The sequence below is a fragment of the Diprion similis genome, chromosome 3 (assembly GCF_021155765.1).
Source record: "Diprion similis isolate iyDipSimi1 chromosome 3, iyDipSimi1.1, whole genome shotgun sequence".
Classification (NCBI taxonomy): Eukaryota; Metazoa; Arthropoda; class Insecta; order Hymenoptera; family Diprionidae; genus Diprion; species Diprion similis.
Genome location: NC_060107.1, coordinates 2,107,908 through 2,132,192, shown reverse-complemented (window position 1 = coordinate 2,132,192; position 24,285 = coordinate 2,107,908). Strand labels below are relative to the sequence as shown.

Genomic DNA, 24,285 nt, shown 5'->3' with positions numbered 1-24,285 from the left:
TTCAGTCGAAATTTGGCCGATTTTGGAGAATGGTTGAATCAATTCTATGATGCCCTATATCGACGTAATTTTTCGAGAGGAATCGACTGAGCGCAGTCCGAATACGCTGCGAGCAACGAATCGAAAGTTACAGCCGAAAAATGAGAAATTTCCTTCGTCATTTCTCTGCTATTGATTCCACGATCTTTTTGAGGACATTTTCGCATTCCTGAGGGTCCAAATAGTGGGAAAAGCGTCCTGCAAAACGATTCTGAGACAAAAAGTTTCCGAGCTCTGAAATTCGCAAAAAAGGAAGGCTAACCCCTTTGGATTTTTTCAGTCGAAATTTGGCCGATTTTGGAGAATGGTTGAATCAATTCTATGATGCCCTATATCGACGTAATTTTTCGAGAGGAATCGACTGAGCGCAGTCCGAATACGCTGCGAGCAACGAATCGAAAGTTACAGCCGAAAAATGAGAAATTTCCTTCGTCATTTCTCTGCTATTGATTCAACGATCTTTTTGAGGACATTTTCGCATTCCTGAGGGTCCAAATAGTGGGAGAAGCGTCCTGCAAAACGATTCTGAGACAAAAAGTTTCCGAGCTCTGAAAATCGCAAAAAAGGAAGGCTAACCCCTTTGGATTTTTTCAGTCGGAATTTGGCCGATTTTGGAGAATGGTTGAATCAATTCTATGATGCCCTATATCGACGTAATTTTTCGAGAGGAATCGACTGAGCGCAGTCCGAATACGCTGCGAGCAACGAATCGAAAGTTACAGCCGAAAAATGAGAAATTTCCCTCGTCATTTCTCTGCTATTGATTCCACGATCTTTTTGAGGACATTTTCGCATTCCTGAGGGTCCAAATAGTGGGAAAAGCGTCCTGCAAAACGATTCTGAGACAAAAAGTTTCCGAGCTCTGAAAATCGCAAAAAAGGAAGGCTAACCCCTTTGGATTTTTTTAGTCGAAATTTGGCCGATTTTGGAGAATGGTTGAATCAGTTCTATGATGCCCTATATCGACGTAATTTTTCGAGAAGAATCGACTGAGCGCAGTCCGAATACGCTGCGAGCAACGAATCGAAAGTTACAGCCGAAAAATGAGAAATTTTCTTCGTCATTCCTCTGCTATTGATTCCACGATCTTTTTGAGGACATTTTCGCATTCCTGAGGGTCCAAATAGTGGGAAAAGCGTCCTGCAAAACGATTCTGAGACAAAAAGTTTCCGAGCTCTGAAAATCGCAAAAAAGGAAGGCTAACCCCTTTGGATTTTTTTAGTCGAAATTTGGCCGATTTTGGAGAATGGTTGAATCAATTCTATGATGCCCTATATCGACGTAATTTTTCGAGAGGAATCGACTGAGCGCAGTCCGAATACGCTGCGAGCAACGAATCGAAAGTTACAGCCGAAAAATGAGAAATTTTCTTCGTCATTTCTCTGCTATTGATTCCACGATCTTATTGAGGACATTTTCGCATTCCTGAGGGTCCAAATAGTGGGAAAAGCGTCCTGCAAAACGATTCTGAGACAAAAAGTTTCCGAGCTCTGAAAATCGCAAAAAAGGAAGGCTAACCCCTTTGGATTTTTTTAGTCGAAATTTGGCCGATTTTGGAGAATGGTTGAATCAATTCTATGATGCCCTATATCGACGTAATTTTTCGAGAGGAATCGACTGAGCGCAGTCCGAATACGCTGCGAGCAACGAATCGAAAGTTACAGCCGAAAAATGAGAAATTTTCTTCGTCATTTCTCTGCTATTGATTCCACGATCTTTTTGAGGACATTTTCGCATTCCTGAGGGTCCAAATAGTGGGAAAAGCGTCCTGCAAAACGATTCTGAGACAAAAAGTTTCCGAGCTCTGAAATTCGCAAAAACGGAAGGCTAACCCCTTTGGATTTTTTCAGTCGAAATTTGGCTGATTTTGGAGAATGGTTGAATCAATTCTATGATGCCCTATATCGACGTAATTTTTCGAGAGGAATCGACTGAGCGCAGTCCGAATACGCTGCGAGCAACGAATCGAAAGTTACAGCCGAAAAATGAGAAATTTCCCTCGTCATTTCTCTGCTATTGATTCCACGGTCTTTTTGAGGACATTTTCGCATTCCTGAGGGTCCAAATAGTGGGAAAAGCGTCCTGCAAAACGATTCTGAGACAAAAAGTTTCCGAGCTCTGAAATTCGCAAAAAAGGAAGGCTAACCCCTTTGGATTTTTTCAGTCGAAATTTGGCTGATTTTGGAGAACGGTTGAATCAATTCTATGATGCCCTATATCGACGTAATTTTTCGAGAGGAATCGACTGAGCGCAGTCCGAATACGCTGCGAGCAACGAATCGAAAGTTACAGCCGAAAAATGAGAAATTTCCTTCGTCATTTCTCTGCTATTGATTCCACGATCTTTTTGAGGACATTTTCGCATTCCTGAGGGTCCAAATAGTGGGAAAAGCGTCCTGCAAAACGATTCTGAGACAAAAAGTTTCCGAGCTCTGAAAATCGCAAAAAAGGAAGGCTAACCCCTTTGGGTTTTTTCAGTCGAAATTTGGCCGATTTTGGAGAATGGTTGAATCAATTCTATGATGCCCTATATCGACGTAATTTTTCGAGAGGAATCGACTGAGCGCAGTCCGAATACGCTGCGAGCAACGAATCGAAAGTTACAGCCGAAAAATGAGAAATTTCCTTCGTCATTTCTCTGCTATTGATTCCACGATCTTTTTGAGGACATTTTCGCATTCCTGAGGGTCCAAATAGTGGGAAAAGCGTCCTGCAAAACGATTCTGAGACAAAAAGTTTCCGAGCTCTGAAATTCGCAAAAAAGGAAGGCTAACCCCTTCGGATTTTTTCAGTCGAAATTTGGCCGATTTTGGAGAATGGTTGAATCAATTCTATGATGCCCTATATCGACGTAATTTTTCGAGAGGAATCGACTGAGCGCAGTCCGAATACGCTGCGAGCAACGAATCGAAAGTTACAGCCGAAAAATGAGAAATTTCCTTCGTCATTTCTCTGCTATTGATTCCACGATCTTTTTGAGGACATTTTCGCATTCCTGAGGGTCCAAATAGTGGGAAAAGCGTCCTGCAAAACGATTCTGAGACAAAAAGTTTCCGAGCTCTGAAAATCGCAAAAAAGGAAGGCTAACCCCTTTGGATTTTTTCAGTCGAAATTTGGCTGATTTTGGAGAATGGTTGAATCAATTCTATGATGCCCTATATCGACGTAATTTTTCGAGAGGAATCGACTGAGCGCAGTCCGAATACGCTGCGAGCAACGAATCGAAAGTTACAGCCGAAAAATGAGAAATTTCCTTCGTCATTTCTCTGCTATTGATTCCACGATCTTTTTGAGGACATTTTCGCATTCCTGAGGGTCCAAATAGTGGGAAAAGCGTCCTGCAAAACGATTCTGAGACAAAAAGTTTCCGAGCTCTGAAAATCGCAAAAAAGGAAGGCTAACCCCTTTGGATTTTTTCAGTCGAAATTTGGCCGATTTTGGAGAATGGTTGAATCAATTCTATGATGCCCTATATCGACGTAATTTTTCGAGAGGAATCGACTGAGCGCAGTCCGAATACGCTGCGAGCAACGAATCGAAAGTTACAGCCGAAAAATGAGAAATTTCCTTCGTCATTTCTCTGCTATTGATTCCACGATCTTTTTGAGGACATTTTCGCATTCCTGAGGGTCCAAATAGTGGGAAAAGCGTCCTGCAAAACGATTCTGAGACAAAAAGTTTCCGAGCTCTGAAAATCGCAAAAAAGGAAGGCTAACCCCTCTGGATTTTTTCAGTCGAAATTTGGCTGATTTTGGAGAATGGTTGAATCAATTCTATGATGCCCTATATCGACGTAATTTTTCGAGAGGAATCGACTGAGCGCAGTCCGAATACGCTGCGAGCAACGAATCGAAAGTTACAGCCGAAAAATGAGAAATTTCCCTCGTCATTTCTCTGCTATTGATTCCACGATCTTTTTGAGGACATTTTCGCATTCCTGAGGGTCCAAATAGTGGGAAAAGCGTCCTGCAAAACGATTCTGAGACAAAAAGTTTCCGAGCTCTGAAATTCGCAAAAAAGGAAGGCTAACCCCTTTGGATTTTTTCAGTCGAAATTTGGCCGATTTTGGAGAATGGTTGAATCAATTCTATGATGCCCCATATCGACGTAATTTTTCGAGAGGAATCGACTGAGCGCAGTCCGAATACGCTGCGAGCAACGAATCGAAAGTTACAGCCGAAAAATGAGAAATTTCCTTCGTCATTTCTCTGCTATTGATTCCACGATCTTTTTGAGGACATTTTCGCATTCCTGAGGGTCCAAATAGTGGGAAAAGCGTCCTGCAAAACGATTCTGAGACAAAAAGTTTCCGAGCTCTGAAATTCGCAAAAAAGGAAGGCTAACCCCTCTGGATTTTTTCAGTCGAAATTTGGCTGATTTTGGAGAATGGTTGAATCAATTCTATGATGCCCTATATCGACGTAATTTTTCGAGAGGAATCGACTGAGCGCAGTCCGAATACGCTGCGAGCAACGAATCGAAAGTTACAGCCGAAAAATGAGAAATTTCCCTCGTCATTTCTCTGCTATTGATTCCACGATCTTTTTGAGGACATTTTCGCATTCCTGAGGGTCCAAATAGTGGGAAAAGCGTCCTGCAAAACGATTCTGAGACAAAAAGTTTCCGAGCTCTGAAATTCGCAAAAAAGGAAGGCTAACCCCTTTGGATTTTTTCAGTCGAAATTTGGCTGATTTTGGAGAATGGTTGAATCAATTCTATGATGCCCTATATCGACGTAATTTTTCGAGAGGAATCGACTGAGCGCAGTCCGAATACGCTGCGAGCAACGAATCGAAAGTTACAGCCGAAAAATGAAAAATTTCCTTCGTCATTTCTCTGCTATTGATTCCACGATCTTTTTGAGGACATTTTCGCATTCCTGAGGGTCCAAATAGTGGGAAAAGCGTCCTGCAAAACGATTCTGAGACAAAAAGTTTCCGAGCTCTGAAAATCGCAAAAAAGGAAGGCTAACCCCTTTGGATTTTTTTAGTCGAAATTTGGCCGATTTTGGAGAATGGTTGAATCAATTCTATGATGCCCTATATCGACGTAATTTTTCGAGAGGAATCGACTGAGCGCAGTCCGAATACGCTGCGAGCAACGAATCGAAAGTTACAGCCGAAAAATGAGAAATTTTCTTCGTCATTTCTCTGCTATTGATTCCACGATCTTTTTGAGGACATTTTCGCATTCCTGAGGGTCCAAATAGTGGGAAAAGCGTCCTGCAAAACGATTCTGAGACAAAAAGTTTCCGAGCTCTGAAAATCGCAAAAAAGGAAGGCTAACCCCTTTGGATTTTTTTAGTCGAAATTTGGCCGATTTTGGAGAATGGTTGAATCAATTCTATGATGCCCTATATCGACGTAATTTTTCGAGAGGAATCGACTGAGCGCAGTCCGAATACGCTGCGAGCAACGAATCGAAAGTTACAGCCGAAAAATGGAAAATTTCCTTCGTCATTTCTCTGCTATTGATTCCACGATCTTTTTGAGGACATTTTCGCATTCCTGAGGGTCCAAATAGTGGGAAAAGCGTCCTGCAAAACGATTCTGAGACAAAAAGTTTCCGAGCTCTGAAAATCGCAAAAAAGGAAGGCTAACCCCTTTGGATTTTTTTAGTCGAAATTTGGCCGATTTTGGAGAATGGTTGAATCAGTTCTATGATGCCCTATATCGACGTATCTTTTCGAGAAGAATCGACTGAGCGCAGTCCGAATACGCTGCGAGCAACGAATCGAAAGTTACAGCCGAAAAATGAGAAATTTCCTTCGTCATTTCTCTGCTATTGATTCCACGATCTTTTTGAGGACATTTTCGCATTCCTGAGGGTCCAAATAGTGGGAAAAGCGTCCTGCAAAACGATTCTGAGACAAAAAGTTTCCGAGCTCTGAAATTCGCAAAAAAGGAAGGCTAACCCCTTCGGATTTTTTCAGTCGAAATTTGGCCGATTTTGGAGAATGGTTGAATCAATTCTATGATGCCCTATATCGACGTAATTTTTCGAGAGGAATCGACTGAGCGCAGTCCGAATACGCTGCGAGCAACGAATCGAAAGTTACAGCCGAAAAATGAGAAATTTCCTTCGTCATTTCTCTGCTATTGATTCCACGATCTTTTTGAGGACATTTTCGCATTCCTGAGGGTCCAAATAGTGGGAAAAGCGTCCTGCAAAACGATTCTGAGACAAAAAGTTTCCGAGCTCTGAAAATCGCAAAAAAGGAAGGCTAACCCCTTTGGATTTTTTCAGTCGAAATTTGGCTGATTTTGGAGAATGGTTGAATCAATTCTATGATGCCCTATATCGACGTAATTTTTCGAGAGGAATCGACTGAGCGCAGTCCGAATACGCTGCGAGCAACGAATCGAAAGTTACAGCCGAAAAATGAGAAATTTCCTTCGTCATTTCTCTGCTATTGATTCCACGATCTTTTTGAGGACATTTTCGCATTCCTGAGGGTCCAAATAGTGGGAAAAGCGTCCTGCAAAACGATTCTGAGACAAAAAGTTTCCGAGCTCTGAAAATCGCAAAAAAGGAAGGCTAACCCCTTTGGATTTTTTCAGTCGAAATTTGGCCGATTTTGGAGAATGGTTGAATCAATTCTATGATGCCCTATATCGACGTAATTTTTCGAGAGGAATCGACTGAGCGCAGTCCGAATACGCTGCGAGCAACGAATCGAAAGTTACAGCCGAAAAATGAGAAATTTCCTTCGTCATTTCTCTGCTATTGATTCCACGATCTTTTTGAGGACATTTTCGCATTCCTGAGGGTCCAAATAGTGGGAAAAGCGTCCTGCAAAACGATTCTGAGACAAAAAGTTTCCGAGCTCTGAAAATCGCAAAAAAGGAAGGCTAACCCCTCTGGATTTTTTCAGTCGAAATTTGGCTGATTTTGGAGAATGGTTGAATCAATTCTATGATGCCCTATATCGACGTAATTTTTCGAGAGGAATCGACTGAGCGCAGTCCGAATACGCTGCGAGCAACGAATCGAAAGTTACAGCCGAAAAATGAGAAATTTCCCTCGTCATTTCTCTGCTATTGATTCCACGATCTTTTTGAGGACATTTTCGCATTCCTGAGGGTCCAAATAGTGGGAAAAGCGTCCTGCAAAACGATTCTGAGACAAAAAGTTTCCGAGCTCTGAAATTCGCAAAAAAGGAAGGCTAACCCCTTTGGATTTTTTCAGTCGAAATTTGGCCGATTTTGGAGAATGGTTGAATCAATTCTATGATGCCCCATATCGACGTAATTTTTCGAGAGGAATCGACTGAGCGCAGTCCGAATACGCTGCGAGCAACGAATCGAAAGTTACAGCCGAAAAATGAGAAATTTCCTTCGTCATTTCTCTGCTATTGATTCCACGATCTTTTTGAGGACATTTTCGCATTCCTGAGGGTCCAAATAGTGGGAAAAGCGTCCTGCAAAACGATTCTGAGACAAAAAGTTTCCGAGCTCTGAAATTCGCAAAAAAGGAAGGCTAACCCCTCTGGATTTTTTCAGTCGAAATTTGGCTGATTTTGGAGAATGGTTGAATCAATTCTATGATGCCCTATATCGACGTAATTTTTCGAGAGGAATCGACTGAGCGCAGTCCGAATACGCTGCGAGCAACGAATCGAAAGTTACAGCCGAAAAATGAGAAATTTCCCTCGTCATTTCTCTGCTATTGATTCCACGATCTTTTTGAGGACATTTTCGCATTCCTGAGGGTCCAAATAGTGGGAAAAGCGTCCTGCAAAACGATTCTGAGACAAAAAGTTTCCGAGCTCTGAAATTCGCAAAAAAGGAAGGCTAACCCCTTTGGATTTTTTCAGTCGAAATTTGGCTGATTTTGGAGAATGGTTGAATCAATTCTATGATGCCCTATATCGACGTAATTTTTCGAGAGGAATCGACTGAGCGCAGTCCGAATACGCTGCGAGCAACGAATCGAAAGTTACAGCCGAAAAATGAAAAATTTCCTTCGTCATTTCTCTGCTATTGATTCCACGATCTTTTTGAGGACATTTTCGCATTCCTGAGGGTCCAAATAGTGGGAAAAGCGTCCTGCAAAACGATTCTGAGACAAAAAGTTTCCGAGCTCTGAAAATCGCAAAAAAGGAAGGCTAACCCCTTTGGATTTTTTTAGTCGAAATTTGGCCGATTTTGGAGAATGGTTGAATCAATTCTATGATGCCCTATATCGACGTAATTTTTCGAGAGGAATCGACTGAGCGCAGTCCGAATACGCTGCGAGCAACGAATCGAAAGTTACAGCCGAAAAATGAGAAATTTTCTTCGTCATTTCTCTGCTATTGATTCCACGATCTTTTTGAGGACATTTTCGCATTCCTGAGGGTCCAAATAGTGGGAAAAGCGTCCTGCAAAACGATTCTGAGACAAAAAGTTTCCGAGCTCTGAAAATCGCAAAAAAGGAAGGCTAACCCCTTTGGATTTTTTTAGTCGAAATTTGGCCGATTTTGGAGAATGGTTGAATCAATTCTATGATGCCCTATATCGACGTAATTTTTCGAGAGGAATCGACTGAGCGCAGTCCGAATACGCTGCGAGCAACGAATCGAAAGTTACAGCCGAAAAATGGAAAATTTCCTTCGTCATTTCTCTGCTATTGATTCCACGATCTTTTTGAGGACATTTTCGCATTCCTGAGGGTCCAAATAGTGGGAAAAGCGTCCTGCAAAACGATTCTGAGACAAAAAGTTTCCGAGCTCTGAAAATCGCAAAAAAGGAAGGCTAACCCCTTTGGATTTTTTTAGTCGAAATTTGGCCGATTTTGGAGAATGGTTGAATCAGTTCTATGATGCCCTATATCGACGTATCTTTTCGAGAAGAATCGACTGAGCGCAGTCCGAATACGCTGCGAGCAACGAATCGAAAGTTACAGCCGAAAAATGAGAAATTTTCTTCGTCATTTCTCTGCTATTGATTCCACGATCTTTTTGAGGACATTTTCGCATTCCTGAGGGTCCAAATAGTGGGAAAAGCGTCCTGCAAAACGATTCTGAGACAAAAAGTTTCCGAGCTCTGAAAATCGCAAAAAAGGAAGGCTAACCCCTTTGGATTTTTTTAGTCGAAATTTGGCCGATTTTGGAGAATGGTTGAATCAATTCTATGATGCCCTATATCGACGTAATTTTTCGAGAGGAATCGACTGAGCGCAGTCCGAATACGCTGCGAGCAACGAATCGAAAGTTACAGCCGAAAAATGAGAAATTTTCTTCGTCATTTCTCTGCTATTGATTCCACGATCTTATTGAGGACATTTTCGCATTCCTGAGGGTCCAAATAGTGGGAAAAGCGTCCTGCAAAACGATTCTGAGACAAAAAGTTTCCGAGCTCTGAAAATCGCAAAAAAGGAAGGCTAACCCCTTTGGATTTTTTTAGTCGAAATTTGGCCGATTTTGGAGAATGGTTGAATCAATTCTATGATGCCCTATATCGACGTAATTTTTCGAGAGGAATCGACTGAGCGCAGTCCGAATACGCTGCGAGCAACGAATCGAAAGTTACAGCCGAAAAATGGAAAATTTCCTTCGTCATTTCTCTGCTATTGATTCCACGATCTTTTTGAGGACATTTTCGCATTCCTGAGGGTCCAAATAGTGGGAAAAGCGTCCTGCAAAACGATTCTGAGACAAAAAGTTTCCGAGCTCTGAAAATCGCAAAAAAGGAAGGCTAACCCCTTTGGATTTTTTTAGTCGAAATTTGGCCGATTTTGGAGAATGGTTGAATCAGTTCTATGATGCCCTATATCGACGTATCTTTTCGAGAAGAATCGACTGAGCGCAGTCCGAATACGCTGCGAGCAACGAATCGAAAGTTACAGCCGAAAAATGAGAAATTTTCTTCGTCATTTCTCTGCTATTGATTCCACGATCTTTTTGAGGACATTTTCGCATTCCTGAGGGTCCAAATAGTGGGAAAAGCGTCCTGCAAAACGATTCTGAGACAAAAAGTTTCCGAGCTCTGAAAATCGCAAAAAAGGAAGGCTAACCCCTTTGGATTTTTTTAGTCGAAATTTGGCCGATTTTGGAGAATGGTTGAATCAATTCTATGATGCCCTATATCGACGTAATTTTTCGAGAGGAATCGACTGAGCGCAGTCCGAATACGCTGCGAGCAACGAATCGAAAGTTACAGCCGAAAAATGAGAAATTTTCTTCGTCATTTCTCTGCTATTGATTCCACGATCTTATTGAGGACATTTTCGCATTCCTGAGGGTCCAAATAGTGGGAAAAGCGTCCTGCAAAACGATTCTGAGACAAAAAGTTTCCGAGCTCTGAAAATCGCAAAAAAGGAAGGCTAACCCCTTTGGATTTTTTTAGTCGAAATTTGGCCGATTTTGGAGAATGGTTGAATCAATTCTATGATGCCCTATATCGACGTAATTTTTCGAGAGGAATCGACTGAGCGCAGTCCGAATACGCTGCGAGCAACGAATCGAAAGTTACAGCCGAAAAATGGAAAATTTCCTTCGTCATTTCTCTGCTATTGATTCCACGATCTTTTTGAGGACATTTTCGCATTCCTGAGGGTCCAAATAGTGGGAAAAGCGTCCTGCAAAACGATTCTGAGACAAAAAGTTTCCGAGCTCTGAAAATCGCAAAAAAGGAAGGCTAACCCCTTTGGATTTTTTTAGTCGAAATTTGGCCGATTTTGGAGAATGGTTGAATCAGTTCTATGATGCCCTATATCGACGTATCTTTTCGAGAAGAATCGACTGAGCGCAGTCCGAATACGCTGCGAGCAACGAATCGAAAGTTACAGCCGAAAAATGAGAAATTTTCTTCGTCATTTCTCTGCTATTGATTCCACGATCTTTTTGAGGACATTTTCGCATTCCTGAGGGTCCAAATAGTGGGAAAAGCGTCCTGCAAAACGATTCTGAGACAAAAAGTTTCCGAGCTCTGAAAATCGCAAAAAAGGAAGGCTAACCCCTTTGGATTTTTTTAGTCGAAATTTGGCCGATTTTGGAGAATGGTTGAATCAATTCTATGATGCCCTATATCGACGTAATTTTTCGAGAGGAATCGACTGAGCGCAGTCCGAATACGCTGCGAGCAACGAATCGAAAGTTACAGCCGAAAAATGAGAAATTTTCTTCGTCATTTCTCTGCTATTGATTCCACGATCTTATTGAGGACATTTTCGCATTCCTGAGGGTCCAAATAGTGGGAAAAGCGTCCTGCAAAACGATTCTGAGACAAAAAGTTTCCGAGCTCTGAAAATCGCAAAAAAGGAAGGCTAACCCCTTTGGATTTTTTTAGTCGAAATTTGGCCGATTTTGGAGAATGGTTGAATCAATTCTATGATGCCCTATATCGACGTAATTTTTCGAGAGGAATCGACTGAGCGCAGTCCGAATACGCTGCGAGCAACGAATCGAAAGTTACAGCCGAAAAATGAGAAATTTTCTTCGTCATTTCTCTGCTATTGATTCCACGATCTTATTGAGGACATTTTCGCATTCCTGAGGGTCCAAATAGTGGGAAAAGCGTCCTGCAAAACGATTCTGAGACAAAAAGTTTCCGAGCTCTGAAATTCGCAAAAAAGGAAGGCTAACCCCTTTGGATTTTTTCAGTCGAAATTTGGCTGATTTTGGAGAATGGTTGAATCAATTCTATGATGCCCTATATCGACGTAATTTTTCGAGAGGAATCGACTGAGCGCAGTCCGAATACGCTGCGAGCAACGAATCGAAAGTTACAGCCGAAAAATGAGAAATTTCCCTCGTCATTTCTCTGCTATTGATTCCACGGTCTTTTTGAGGACATTTTCGCATTCCTGAGGGTCCAAATAGTGGGAAAAGCGTCCTGCAAAACGATTCTGAGACAAAAAGTTTCCGAGCTCTGAAATTTGCAAAAAAGGAAGGCTAACCCCTTTGGATTTTTTCAGTCGAAATTTGGCTGATTTTGGAGAACGGTTGAATCAATTCTATGATGCCCTATATCGACGTAATTTTTCGAGAGGAATCGACTGAGCGCAGTCCGAATACGCTGCGAGCAACGAATCGAAAGTTACAGCCGAAAAATGAGAAATTTCCTTCGTCATTTCTCTGCTATTGATTCCACGATCTTTTTGAGGACATTTTCGCATTCCTGAGGGTCCAAATAGTGGGAAAAGCGTCCTGCAAAACGATTCTGAGACAAAAAGTTTCCGAGCTCTGAAAATCGCAAAAAAGGAAGGCTAACCCCTTTGGGTTTTTTCAGTCGAAATTTGGCCGATTTTGGAGAATGGTTGAATCAATTCTATGATGCCCTATATCGACGTAATTTTTCGAGAGGAATCGACTGAGCGCAGTCCGAATACGCTGCGAGCAACGAATCGAAAGTTACAGCCGAAAAATGAGAAATTTCCTTCGTCATTTCTCTGCTATTGATTCCACGATCTTTTTGAGGACATTTTCGCATTCCTGAGGGTCCAAATAGTGGGAAAAGCGTCCTGCAAAACGATTCTGAGACAAAAAGTTTCCGAGCTCTGAAATTCGCAAAAAAGGAAGGCTAACCCCTTCGGATTTTTTCAGTCGAAATTTGGCCGATTTTGGAGAATGGTTGAATCAATTCTATGATGCCCTATATCGACGTAATTTTTCGAGAGGAATCGACTGAGCGCAGTCCGAATACGCTGCGAGCAACGAATCGAAAGTTACAGCCGAAAAATGAGAAATTTCCTTCGTCATTTCTCTGCTATTGATTCCACGATCTTTTTGAGGACATTTTCGCATTCCTGAGGGTCCAAATAGTGGGAAAAGCGTCCTGCAAAACGATTCTGAGACAAAAAGTTTCCGAGCTCTGAAATTCGCAAAAAAGGAAGGCTAACCCCTTCGGATTTTTTCAGTCGAAATTTGGCCGATTTTGGAGAATGGTTGAATCAATTCTATGATGCCCTATATCGACGTAATTTTTCGAGAGGAATCGACTGAGCGCAGTCCGAATACGCTGCGAGCAACGAATCGAAAGTTACAGCCGAAAAATGAGAAATTTCCTTCGTCATTTCTCTGCTATTGATTCCACGGTCTTTTTGAGGACATTTTCGCATTCCTGAGGGTCCAAATAGTGGGAAAAGCGTCCTGCAAAACGATTCTGAGACAAAAAGTTTCCGAGCTCTGAAAATCGCAAAAAAGGAAGGCTAACCCCTTTGGATTTTTTTAGTCGAAATTTGGCCGATTTTGGAGAATGGTTGAATCAATTCTATGATGCCCTATATCGACGTAATTTTTCGAGAGGAATCGACTGAGCGCAGTCCGAATACGCTGCGAGCAACGAATCGAAAGTTACAGCCGAAAAATGAGAAATTTTCTTCGTCATTTCTCTGCTATTGATTCCACGATCTTTTTGAGGACATTTTCGCATTCCTGAGGGTCCAAATAGTGGGAAAAGCGTCCTGCAAATCGATTCTGAGACAAAAAGTTTCCGAGCTCTGAAAATCGCAAAAAAGGAAGGCTAACCCCTTTGGATTTTTTGAGTCAAAATTTCCCTGAGTTCAAGAATGTCTGAAATAATTTTTTGATGCACTGTATCATGGTAATTTTTTGAGATAAATCGATTGCGCGCAGTCTGTTGGCAGTGCAACCAGCATGTCAACAGTCGCAACAGCAAATTGATAAATTTTTTAGCTTGTCCCAAAGAGGATTAGGCTTGTTCTTCGTACTATCTTGGCTTTTGACCTTACATACTTATTGTTAACCTTTACCGCGCAAACTGCACTACGTCGACCGGAGATGTTCGAAGAAGTGTTACTTTACAGTTCTTTACAGCAAAGCTTTTCAGTTCTTTCATTTTTTATTTCACATAATAATCACGGGATAGATGGTAGCGACACTCGCGAGTTGCTATAGTAGGTTGCGCAAGGTCGCATGCAGCCTGCAGTCGCCCGGCAGATCGTCGTCTCCGCGAAAGATGTCTGTAATTTTCAAAGTGTCCCGATTTCTTCTTAGAAATCAGTCCCAGAATAAAAATGTGTACCAAAAACTTTACGTCGCCAGACTTTTTCAAACAGCAACTCACGAGGCAAAATCCCCCAGCACGGTTAAGATGAGCTTGATCGGTGCGTCGGTCGGTGTTTTAGTCGGTGCAGGTTATTCTTTCAATAAAATTAATAAGGATCGAAAAAACATTGCCAATGAAGGAACGCAGACTGAAATTGAGGTGCTGAAATCGATGCCAGATATCAAGCCATCCAGAAAGGTATAAAATGGACGGTGCAAATCCGTTTAGCTAAACTTACATGTTTGAACGTAACCTATTCGCATGTACTCGCATTGATTAACCTCTGAATTCTCACCAAATTGTTACATCAGCATCATGTTGTAGGTGATTTATCCTGGCGACAACTCCGGACTGAAGCTCACATTATTTCAATATCAAACATGCCCGTTTTGTTGCAAGGTACATTATAATATACAAATATTATGTAAAGCGATGACAGTCCCACCGTAAAGTGATTGTATATTTTTTATATCTATACCGACACAGACTGTTCTAGCCTGCTTATTGTTCATGCGATTTACGGTCTCTCTACAAGTTGTTTTATATCGTGAAATTAGACTTATGTGTAAGAACTTGTTACGAGAAAATGAATAATTGTACAGAATTGTGGTAAAATTGACTCTTTCAGAAGTACTTGTATATTTTAAATATATATACACACATAGGTACGAGTATTTTTGGATTACCATGGGATATCATACAACGTAGTTGAAGTAGATCCAGTCCTGAGAGATGAAATTAAGTGGTCGACGTATAGGAAAGTACCGATTCTTCTTGCCAAAGTAGATGGAGGATATCAGCCATTGATTGATAGTACCATGATAATATCCGTTCTTGGAACAATTATAGAAGACAAGCATAAAAAAATTGAAGACATCGTCAGATATTATCCAAAAATGTTTTTCCGCGATGCAAAAGGAACATTCAAAGAAGAAATTGTCAATAAATACTTCCTTATGTATCAAAACAATCTGCCGAAAGAAAAGTCCATGGATTATATTGTGTACGTTAATTTCGAAAATATTTGATCATAATTCTTATCACTGCGGATATTTTCTCTCTTCATGTACAGTGAAACACTGTCTCTTTTTTTCAAATATTGCATTACTTTTTTCTGTTCAATGATAGAGAGGAACGAAAGTGGCGAAAATGGGCTGACGATGTCCTAGTTCACGTTTTATCTCCTAACGTTTACAGAACCGCAACAGAAGCACGTCAAGCATTCAACTGGTTCTCTGATGTGAGTAAAAACTGTTGTAACATCACTACCCTCGGTCAAAATAAACCCAAAGTAAGTTAAAGTTATCGAATGACATATGAACAAAATTAACAGGTTGGTAGATGGGAGGAATACTTTCCAACGTGGGAACGCTTGCTCATGATCAATGTGGGAGCCTACGCAATGTGGCTGATATCGAAAAGGCTTAAAAAAAGACATAGTCTCAAAGATGACGTCAGACAGTCACTGTATGATGAAGTAAACCACTGGTTGAATGGCATTAGTGTTAGAGGAACGCAATTCATGGGTGGAAAAGACCCAGATTTCTCAGACTTAGCTGTCTATGGTATTTTAAAAAGTATCGAGGGATGTGATGCGTTCAGAGATTTATTAGAGCACACAAAAGTTGGTGAATGGTTTGACGCTATGCGAGAAAAAGTTGATTCGAATCACGGACGACAATATGTCAAGTATTAAATTATTATTACTAGGAATATGTAAGTGTATGTATTTACTTATTTGTTAATTAATAAATATTCATTATAGTATTTAAACATATGGGGTCGAACTTTGTACCAATCACAAACTAGAAATAAGATGGCCATTGCTAATTAGATGTAATTGTTATTGACTACAGATAAATTAAGTGCATCAAATTTATTCACAATATTGGACTGTGTCTAGAGAAAATTAGCCACCCTAAAAAATTTATCTTTGAACACGGTCCAACTGACAAACGAATTCATTAAATACTTTCATAGTAGGCATTAAATAATAATAGCTTAGTTTTAGTGGTTTTAGTCTAGAATATTGGACAAGCTATTTGCTGATAGTCTAGAATAAATCCTCTGTTTAGAACATCACCAGTTTCATCTCCGTTTGTAATGACGTAAAGTACGAACGGTTTTGAAGAACCTGGAAAATAGAAGAGCTGATATGAGTATCAAGATAGCTAAAAAAATTTATTTCGTAACCAATCCTTTGATAGCATGAATTGAAGAAAATGCGACATTTCATTCTACTGTAATTTGGGAGACTGTACTTACTGATAACAGTTACGAAACCATTTCCACAGAAGCGATCAACATCTAAAGCGGTACCTGTTGTATCGAATGGATTTGGTATTATGACAAAATCCGCTGTACAATCTGTTCCAGTAACTGCAGCCAAGTCTGTTCCTGTTAAATGATGAAAGTCGAAGTTACTGCGTCATGAACAGATTTTTTCCTTTTGAAAAACTGTGAGAAAAATTTACCAATTACTGTTGTGTCAAGGCCGTCTGTATCTCCAGAAACAGTGAAGGACAGGGTGTTATCCTGTGACCATTGAATCGCACAATAGCCTACAGTCATTCTCACACAAACACCGTAATTTAAATTTACCAGTTGACGAGTACCGACCAGTGGAGCTGAAATGTCGAAGTATTGAAAATCGTTGATTTTACAGTGAAGGAGAATTGTTTCAATCACAGAAATGATATCATATTTTACTTACATCTTGGATTCACTACGGTACCGTAATTGAAGCTTGTTACAGTGCCAGTAGTTGTAGTATAATATTGCAGACACCCACTGGGAGCTGAAATGAAATAGATGTAATAATTTTCAACTATTTTCATGTGATTTGAAAAGAATATTGGCAAATACTATGGTACATACCGCGCCATACAGATTCACAGGCTATCTGCTGTATCCTTATATTCCAACGGCGATCAAAGACATAGTTTACGTCGGTATCGATCGATATCGTAATTGGAGCTGGTCCGTCAAAATCTACATAAACTGTAGACAAAAAATATATATTCTAGTATCTAGCTTAGGTATGCGTCTTTTTCGGATTTTTGCACGTGATGAATGTCACATAAAGAAACAACATTTTTTTCACATCAAACTATACCGTGCTGATTGGTATTTTCTCCACAAAGCCTGGGAACAAGGGTTGCTCCACCAGTTACAGTCAAAAAATCTAAATCACACACACCAGTTCCATCTGGTTGGGCCAGGGAGAAGTCCAAGAAATCCAAACGTAACTATGTGCAGTAGAAATCATCATTTAAATATCTAAGGCATTGAGGTCATTAAAAATTTTCAAATACATTTCTGCTTACTTGGCAAATATGAGAATTGCAGGGACGAACGACAATTGTGCATCGATCTCCACCGGCATACGTTGTTGGATAATCGGGATTTATGAAATATGTATTGTTCATATTGGTGGTAGAACCGCATGTTCTCACAACTGTGAAACAATATTATTTAATTCAAACATGTATATGTCTGGGTGAAAATAGTGAATTTCATGAAGAATCATTGAAGAAACGTAGCATCTGTGGTATCTAAAGAAAGCACCCAAATCATTTTCCTATAGAATATCTATGCGCTAAACAATTATTGAAGTCAAACATGAAGTGAACATATTATCCTTTTCTGTCTAAATTGTAAACTAGTTATCGAAATATGGGCAAACAATTTGCTACACATATCACCCCAGGAAAAGTCACACGACACTTGATTGATTTAAAAAATTTCAAAGCACTTTCCCACACTTTTTTCTAATCCAATCTGACTAATAGTGATCAGTTAAGGGAATGTATTCTATGATACTTACAAACACAACAAACGCCAAGGCTATTGGCACAAGTCCCAGACGCAGTCCCGCCGTAATTGGAACATTCTCGTCTTGTAAAGCACGTACCATTCAAATTATTGCTTCCAGTACATTGAGTATTAGCAAATCTGATGACACTGAAGAGCGGAAAAACTGTATGGAACAATAGAATAACGTGAATACATTAGTAACGACGTGATTGTATTACGTTTTGGGATAAAAGGATCCCTGAGAGATGAACCTCAACTATGTAATGACCGAACTTACATTTTCCTTGACGCTCCGATGGAGCATCTTGAAATGTCGTTGCATCTCCCAGGGATTGATCCCAGGCAGCACTCTGACCAGATGCAATCGTTGCGACGGCAAAAATCACTGCAAGCAACACGCTGAACATCTTTGCAGTTCCGTACAACTGATTGAAAAGGTAGGATATCACTGGCAACTCTGAGATCTCGGTAACGGAGTACTGTTTACTTAGCTGTCAGAGTAATTATCATCTACTCGATAATTTCCAACAACCGTAATTTCTGTCTTGGATAACTGTGACTAAACTTACTTTACCGCTAGGCATACGTTTACTTATTCATTTCAATAACTATTACTGGATTTTTCAAGACCATGATAACATTACAGTGAACTGGTCATTGACGTTACCAAATTATAAATAGTGTAATATAAATAATTTTTTTAAATTTATAATAAAAAGGGGAGTTGAAATTAATTTGCTAACAGCTGAAAAATAAATAGCTTGATCATTTCTTTATTCCTACGAGATTTGACTTGTTTTCTTTAGACATTCCTTTTCACGTTGCATGTCTTGTAATTTGTTCTGCTCTAGGTAGCTGTGAACTTCTACAGAATGGACAGTGGCCGTGACGTAATATTGCCAATTCGTAGTCATCTGAATGGAATAACTGAAAGATCATAAACACACAACTGGTTATAAAAATAACGATACTCCTTTAGCATTTCAACACTAAGGCAAAACATCTCCAACGTCTTGTGAGAATTCGGTCATTTATTAATGACTAAATAAGCTTCAAGTGAACGGTACCTTTAAACATGATTTGCACAAAGTTATTTGAAGATCCGGCAAAAGATTTCTGAAGTATCTAGTCTTGAAGGGTTTTGGCCAGTGTGCAATTAGTACGCTGGACGGTTCTATACTCGCTAAAACACCTCGCCCAACGGTAATTGTTGATTCGCCTGTCTTATCCTGTAAGGATTGAAAATTTGTGTCATATACCCAAAGAATAATTGCAACTATACATGACAAGAGCGGATATATATAAATTCCTGAGTAAGAGATAGAGTTGCGATACATACCTCGTATCGTATTAAACGAGCTGTGAACAAGTCTCCAACGGCTGTAGGTATATTGAGTTGATTATCACTGATTGAAGAACTATCAGAGAGAGGTCTTGGTTCTTCAATTAATCTTCTGGCTTCCTCGTCAGTAATTCCTTCTTCCAACTCAAATTCAACTATAGGTAATATTTCTGGAAAATCAAGATATTTACATTAAATTAGAACAATATTAAACTGACGGAATGAATACAGAAAACAATGATTCAGGACTTCTAGTAGAATCGGTCTCGACTATGTTTTTCCCCATCTAGAGTTTCAAAGTATTTACGAATGAAATATCCTTTTGACTGAAACTTACCAAACATGACGAATGAATGCTGAAATTTAAGTCCACACTGAACACATTTATTTCCAAAAATGTTGTTAGAAGGTAGAAGTGAATTAAAGGTAGAACAGCGGTAGCAGAGAGGTAGAAGTTCTTCGGGATCGCTGTAAGGATAAGCCCTAGCTGCCAAAGTTGAGACCTCCACTTGCGATAATAGACTTGCAGGAACTTTCATACCCCGCAATCGCTCAAAGAGCTGTGTTACCAATTTATGGGCACCAAGAATACGCGCTTGCTTAATGAGTGTATAAGTTATGGTGAATTGTGACACTCCCTCGACTTGCATATCTTGAGTTTTCATTAGCAAAAATCGAGATATATTAAACAAAGCTTCCGGCATCAATGAAGTGAAAGGTTCTTCCTGAAATAGGAAGGTATAACATTTTAGGACCAGATCTGACGATTATTGTACTGATTATTCATCAAGAATCAAATTACAACTCACCAAATATTTGTAAACTTCGTTATACGCGTAGTAAATATCAGCTTTATCATGATATATTTGAAAAGTTGCAATTATTTCTTCAGTACGTTTGCTTAAATCGAGACTCAGTTGTGAAAGGATCCAATAGAAGTACGAGGCATCGCGGAATCTTTTCTCTGCCACAGCATTTTTGGCCAACAGTGTGAGAACAGATATCGATTCCTCAGGTTGACCAGCCATTTGAAATGCTGCCCGAATAAAGTTAGTTGAAATATTTAATTATTAATAAGACATCAAACAACGAAGAATTTCATATCTTACCTTCTTGAGCTTCAGAAAAACGACCAGTTTCAGCTAACCATCTTGCATATGGTCCATAGACGCGAGATTTTAGTTTCGGATTTCTTTCCGCCAGTTCAAACGCCTCAGGCCATGCTTGTGCATCTATCAAAACATCAGCAACGTCAGGATCATCTCCTAATCGACTGAATATTTCAGCAGCGCCATGCGTTGCGCCCAACTGTCTCAGCTTTTTAGCTATCATAGATAAACTGTCTCTCTCAGCCTTGTCCAGTTGTCGTCCAACTTTGATGAGCCTGAATCGTTAAGATCAATGTGTAGGAAAAGAAAATTGTTGAATTTTAAATCAGGTAACTGATACACACATGTCAATCCAACCATATTCAGCAATAATATTAATGGCACGTTGAACGTCTCCAGCAGTGAGGAACATTTCAGCAGCTGCTCGAGGTTCTCCCAAACTTTTTGCCCACTCAGCTCTTCGCCTCAGTAAAATTGTTCGATCCTGGGATGTAGACATAAAATTGTAGGCTATAATTCCTCAATTTTGCAAAATGAGAGTTGAACAAAGAAGAAAATTATTTTTAATTTACCTGCGTGTTACCACTCGTTATAAATTCTTGAGCGATATCGAACATTCTCAAATCTGAATACATGTTAAGAGCGAATTGTTGAAGTCCAGCTTTCTGGTACAATCTTGCAGCTTCTCGAAGTTTTCCCATAGCTGCAGCCGCAGTAGCCATACAAGCTTCTCGACCCCATTCCCCAGAATTCAATTTCTCTTCAACTTCAGAAACGATATCGATATAGCGTAATTTTTTGATACGCGAAAATGCTGCATATGCTACGTTCAATTCTAAGTGATCTAGAGCAGCAGTCCCTAAGGCAAGCCAATCTCCTTCAGCTACGCCTAAGCAAGCTATTGCAAAAGCTTCTTTAAACATGCCTCTTTCTAGGTACTGATACATAGATGATGATAATGGTACCTGAAATTCGTTTCAATCTTCTAGTCATTGTTACCAAATTAACATAAAGACTTAAAAGAGACTTCGCGAGTTACATATTTGGAACCATACCTCTATCGTCACAATCGCCGCTCCATTTAAACAGTACAACTTGGACCCATTATGACCGACAACAAAGCCGGAAAACTTTTGTTTGTATTCGTTAAAATCAGCGACTTTGACAGCCAAATAATCGTTCCCTGAGTAGCACATCATATCCTCGAATACGGAATTGAATGCAACGCTTGTAACATCTTGGATTTCTCGTAATATTTCTTCTGTATTCAGATCGAACACGGTAAGCAAACCCGTGTCACTTACTACGGCTAATTTTTCTTTTAGTGGACTAATATCTAGACAGTGTATAGCACCTCCAACTTTTGCTAGTTGAGCTGGAAACGGATTGTCGAGATATATCTTTGAAACATATCCAGTTTTCAATCCTGAAATATAATATTGACGAGTTTGGTATCGAATATGAATTACCGTTAGACTAATGTCAATCTGTTAAGTAAAAAAATAAATTCAAACCTGCAATGATGCACTCTTGACCTGACGGACCACCGGCGACTTTTATGTAGGTAATAGCGCCATCGAGAATCCACTCTCTTTCAACAATACCAGCAAAAGTTAAGCTCTGTAGTCGTTTGTCTAGGCACAGTACCAAATGGTTTGTGGTTACAACTAACAAATTGCAATTCAAGGATTGAGAAAGTTTGTCCCTAATGCGATAGTGCATTCCTTCGCTGTTTCCTGAAGGCTCATATATGATCACTCGTTCAGGTAATTGCACAGCGAGTCTATCTCGATAAACTGCAATTCTACAGACCTGAAATAACAATCGTGCAATTTTATTCGATGCAGACTGGAGACATAGGAATAAATAAAGAACTCTCGAATTACAGCTTACCAAATCCTTGCACTTAATTCGAACTTTTTGATTCGTAACCAGGTGCTGGATTATAACATCAGTCATATTTTCTCGATATGCATATCGGTCTCCATACAAACCGTGAACAGTGTTCCAGGATAATTGAGAATAGGTTATTGTTCCATCTTGGCAACCAATCGCCTAGGACACAAAGGATGTTAGCTAGTGTAAATCTATTTGTGAATTTCAATGAGATTGACAAATAAAATTGAACGCACAACATGTGAGGATCCTGGATGAACGGCACAACTCCATACCCAAGATGAAAAAGTATCGCCAACCGAAGCCAACTGAATGCCGTCGTGGGTCATAAGTAAACAGCGCTTATTGCTGCCAGCAACCAGAATGTATTGTCCGTCAGGAAAGTAAGTCACATTCAGTGGAATAAAGTTCAGCGACCTATCCCTGCTCACTGTTTTGCCAGCCAGAGTGTAGAAGGAAAGACCGCCACCCCAATCAGCAACGCATAAGACATCAGCAGAATCATCCCTGTAGTCATTAAAAATAAAAGTAACACTTCCATTGATTTATTAGGGAGAAGAACAGTTCGGAAATGTATCAACTTACTTCAATGGGCTCCAAGACAAACTCCAGATTGGCGTTGCTCCTGCACGATCAATGCGAGTCTTTTCTTCTCCATTCTGAAAGTAGTCTCTAAAGTTACTACGTTTCAATTAAAAATCTGAGATAATGAATGGACGAACCTTATTTCTAATAGAAACATATCCGAGCGCAAGTCCGATGGCCAAGTACTGACCATCCTTCGTCCAAGCACAGCAATTTACTCTGCCTCCAGACTTCAGCTTCTGTACAGCCTTCTGTTCAGTGGACCAAAATGCGATGTCCGAAAGTGCACAGCTGAGTAGCTGGTGCGAGACAGGATTGAATTGCATCGCTTGAACAGCTTCACTGTGGCTGAAAAATTTACCCTGTATTAGTAATTGGCATTACACAGGTTTACATGAGAAGAAACCGGCGTGAAAAACTTTAGTAACATCTTACGAGTATTTCAATATTCCCTCGAGCTTGGAAGTCCATATAATGACGCTTTTGTCTGCACTGCCAGACGCAAACTTCTTTCCATCTCTCGCGTAGCAAACACAATAGACGACATCTTTGTGTCCTGAAATATCCAATAGAATTAATCAGAATGATTTTTAATCCAGTTTATTTTAATAATTAAAATTTACAATCTGGTATAATGGTGGAAAGAAAGGACATGAACTGTATTATATTGAGCATTGAATTATGGCGAAAATATACCTTTGAGTGGTTGTACAAGCGCACCATCATTGGTTTCGTAGACAAGGACTTGGCTGCCAGCTGCAACTATCAACTGGGTTCCATCTGGGTTGAAGCAGAGGTCATAGATGCTGAAACAAATTTGGAAGCAATCAATTGGATAATGAGGACTAAGAAGTAAGATTAAAAAGAATATCTGTAACTGCGTTTGGATATGGAAAATACTATGCAAACTTTGGGATTCGTTTGAATGCTGTATGCGCAAGTATGTGCATACACATTGAACAAACTTTGCATATAAAAGTGAAAACCTAAGACACCTCACAATTGTTTGTTCAATTGTTTACCGCGTATTTAATTGCTGCTGTTCTTGATCACTTACCACTGGTCTGTTTTGTCTTGAACTTTATCAACCCATGTAGGATGAGATCTCATTTTAATAACCTGAGTGTGACAACAAGAATACCTCTAAATCGTTCACTTGCAATGAATTTAGCAGCGCATTGTCATAATTTAGATTCAAGAACTGTTAATCACTGAGTCTACACAAATACATCCATACATCGCTATTTACGTTAAATAAGCGCACGCTACTGGGTCGAATTAACAGTTTGTTTTGATTTTTGACACTTCGCAAATTGAACCGGTTACCGAGGCAACGTGATCCAGATTTCTGTGGCGTTCTAACCTCACCCTACAAATCTAGTCTCAACCACATTTACGAGGTTGATATTAGTAAAGTTACTCTAACGATGCGTGCTTATGAAAATCGTTACTTCGCACCCTAAGGTTTGTCTGAAATTTAGCTAATAAATCATAACGAATAAAATGT

At 40.0% G+C, this 24,285-nt stretch overlaps 3 protein-coding genes across 5 annotated transcripts; 1 reads left to right on the top strand and 2 right to left on the bottom strand.

Moving 5' to 3' along the window:
* Nucleotides 1-13,908: 13,908 nt before the first annotated feature.
* Nucleotides 13,909-16,166, top strand: LOC124416805 (prostaglandin E synthase 2). The gene is made up of 5 exons (XM_046898144.1): nucleotides 13,909-14,228; nucleotides 14,355-14,429; nucleotides 14,696-15,033; nucleotides 15,159-15,270; nucleotides 15,364-16,166. Exons 1-5 carry the CDS (start codon nucleotides 13,941-13,943, stop codon nucleotides 15,724-15,726), a joined length of 1,176 nt encoding a protein of 391 aa, XP_046754100.1. The 5' UTR covers nucleotides 13,909-13,940; the 3' UTR covers nucleotides 15,727-16,166.
* On the bottom strand, nucleotides 16,031-18,260 carry LOC124416806 (cubilin). 2 transcript variants are annotated; one of them, XM_046898146.1, is made up of 9 exons: nucleotides 18,202-18,260; nucleotides 17,857-18,009; nucleotides 17,357-17,487; nucleotides 17,146-17,278; nucleotides 16,908-17,030; nucleotides 16,744-16,827; nucleotides 16,505-16,657; nucleotides 16,296-16,427; nucleotides 16,031-16,164 (listed from the first exon to the last, which is right to left on the bottom strand). In XM_046898146.1, exons 1-9 carry the CDS (start codon nucleotides 18,251-18,253, stop codon nucleotides 16,052-16,054), a joined length of 1,074 nt encoding a protein of 357 aa, XP_046754102.1. In that variant the 5' UTR covers nucleotides 18,254-18,260; the 3' UTR covers nucleotides 16,031-16,051. The 2 variants fall into 2 exon arrangements, with proteins under 2 accessions (XP_046754102.1, XP_046754101.1); XM_046898145.1 differs by having other exon boundaries at nucleotides 18,124-18,259.
* A 375-nt stretch (nucleotides 18,261-18,635) lies between these two features.
* Nucleotides 18,636-24,280, bottom strand: LOC124416804 (intraflagellar transport protein 122 homolog). 2 transcript variants are annotated; one of them, XM_046898142.1, is made up of 17 exons: nucleotides 23,836-24,280; nucleotides 23,475-23,584; nucleotides 23,214-23,334; nucleotides 22,916-23,126; nucleotides 22,779-22,852; nucleotides 22,430-22,700; nucleotides 22,191-22,352; nucleotides 21,812-22,109; nucleotides 21,353-21,723; nucleotides 20,870-21,262; nucleotides 20,642-20,781; nucleotides 20,298-20,572; nucleotides 19,998-20,224; nucleotides 19,526-19,913; nucleotides 19,186-19,358; nucleotides 18,914-19,075; nucleotides 18,636-18,773 (listed from the first exon to the last, which is right to left on the bottom strand). In XM_046898142.1, the coding sequence occupies exons 1-17, from the start codon at nucleotides 23,886-23,888 to the stop codon at nucleotides 18,663-18,665; spliced, it is 3,540 nt and encodes a 1,179-aa protein (XP_046754098.1). In that variant the 5' UTR covers nucleotides 23,889-24,280; the 3' UTR covers nucleotides 18,636-18,662. The 2 variants fall into 2 exon arrangements, with proteins under 2 accessions (XP_046754098.1, XP_046754099.1); XM_046898143.1 differs by lacking the exons at nucleotides 23,214-23,334; nucleotides 23,836-24,280 and having other exon boundaries at nucleotides 23,475-23,580.
* Between the last annotated feature and the right edge of the window lie 5 nt (nucleotides 24,281-24,285).

What these genes read in the sequence shown, in the direction of transcription:
- LOC124416806 (XM_046898145.1), bottom strand. Translation starts at nt 18,253, where the DNA reads ATGTTCAGCGTGTTGCTTGCAGTGATTTTTGCCGTCGCAACGATTGCA. An exon ending in CCTTGGCGTTTGTTGTGTTT is followed by an intron (nt 17,488 to 17,856) that starts GTAAGTATCATA and finishes ATTGTTTCACAG; the next exon opens with TTGTGAGAACATGCGGTTCT. An exon ending in CCTTGACACAACAGTAATTG is followed by an intron (nt 16,428 to 16,504) that starts GTAAATTTTTCT and finishes ATCATTTAACAG; the next exon opens with GAACAGACTTGGCTGCAGTT.
- LOC124416804 (XM_046898142.1), bottom strand. Translation starts at nt 23,888, where the DNA reads ATGAGATCTCATCCTACATGGGTTGATAAAGTTCAAGACAAAACAGAC. An exon ending in CAAGACAAAACAGACCAGTG is followed by an intron (nt 23,585 to 23,835) that starts GTAAGTGATCAA and finishes AATTTGTTTCAG; the next exon opens with CATCTATGACCTCTGCTTCA. An exon ending in GCATTCATTCGTCATGTTTG is followed by an intron (nt 19,359 to 19,525) that starts GTAAGTTTCAGT and finishes TTGATTTTCCAG; the next exon opens with AAATATTACCTATAGTTGAA.
- LOC124416805 (XM_046898144.1), top strand. Translation starts at nt 13,941, where the DNA reads ATGTCTGTAATTTTCAAAGTGTCCCGATTTCTTCTTAGAAATCAGTCC. An exon ending in CATGCCCGTTTTGTTGCAAG is followed by an intron (nt 14,430 to 14,695) that starts GTACATTATAAT and finishes ATACACACATAG; the next exon opens with GTACGAGTATTTTTGGATTA. An exon ending in AAGTCCATGGATTATATTGT is followed by an intron (nt 15,034 to 15,158) that starts GTACGTTAATTT and finishes GTTCAATGATAG; the next exon opens with AGAGGAACGAAAGTGGCGAA.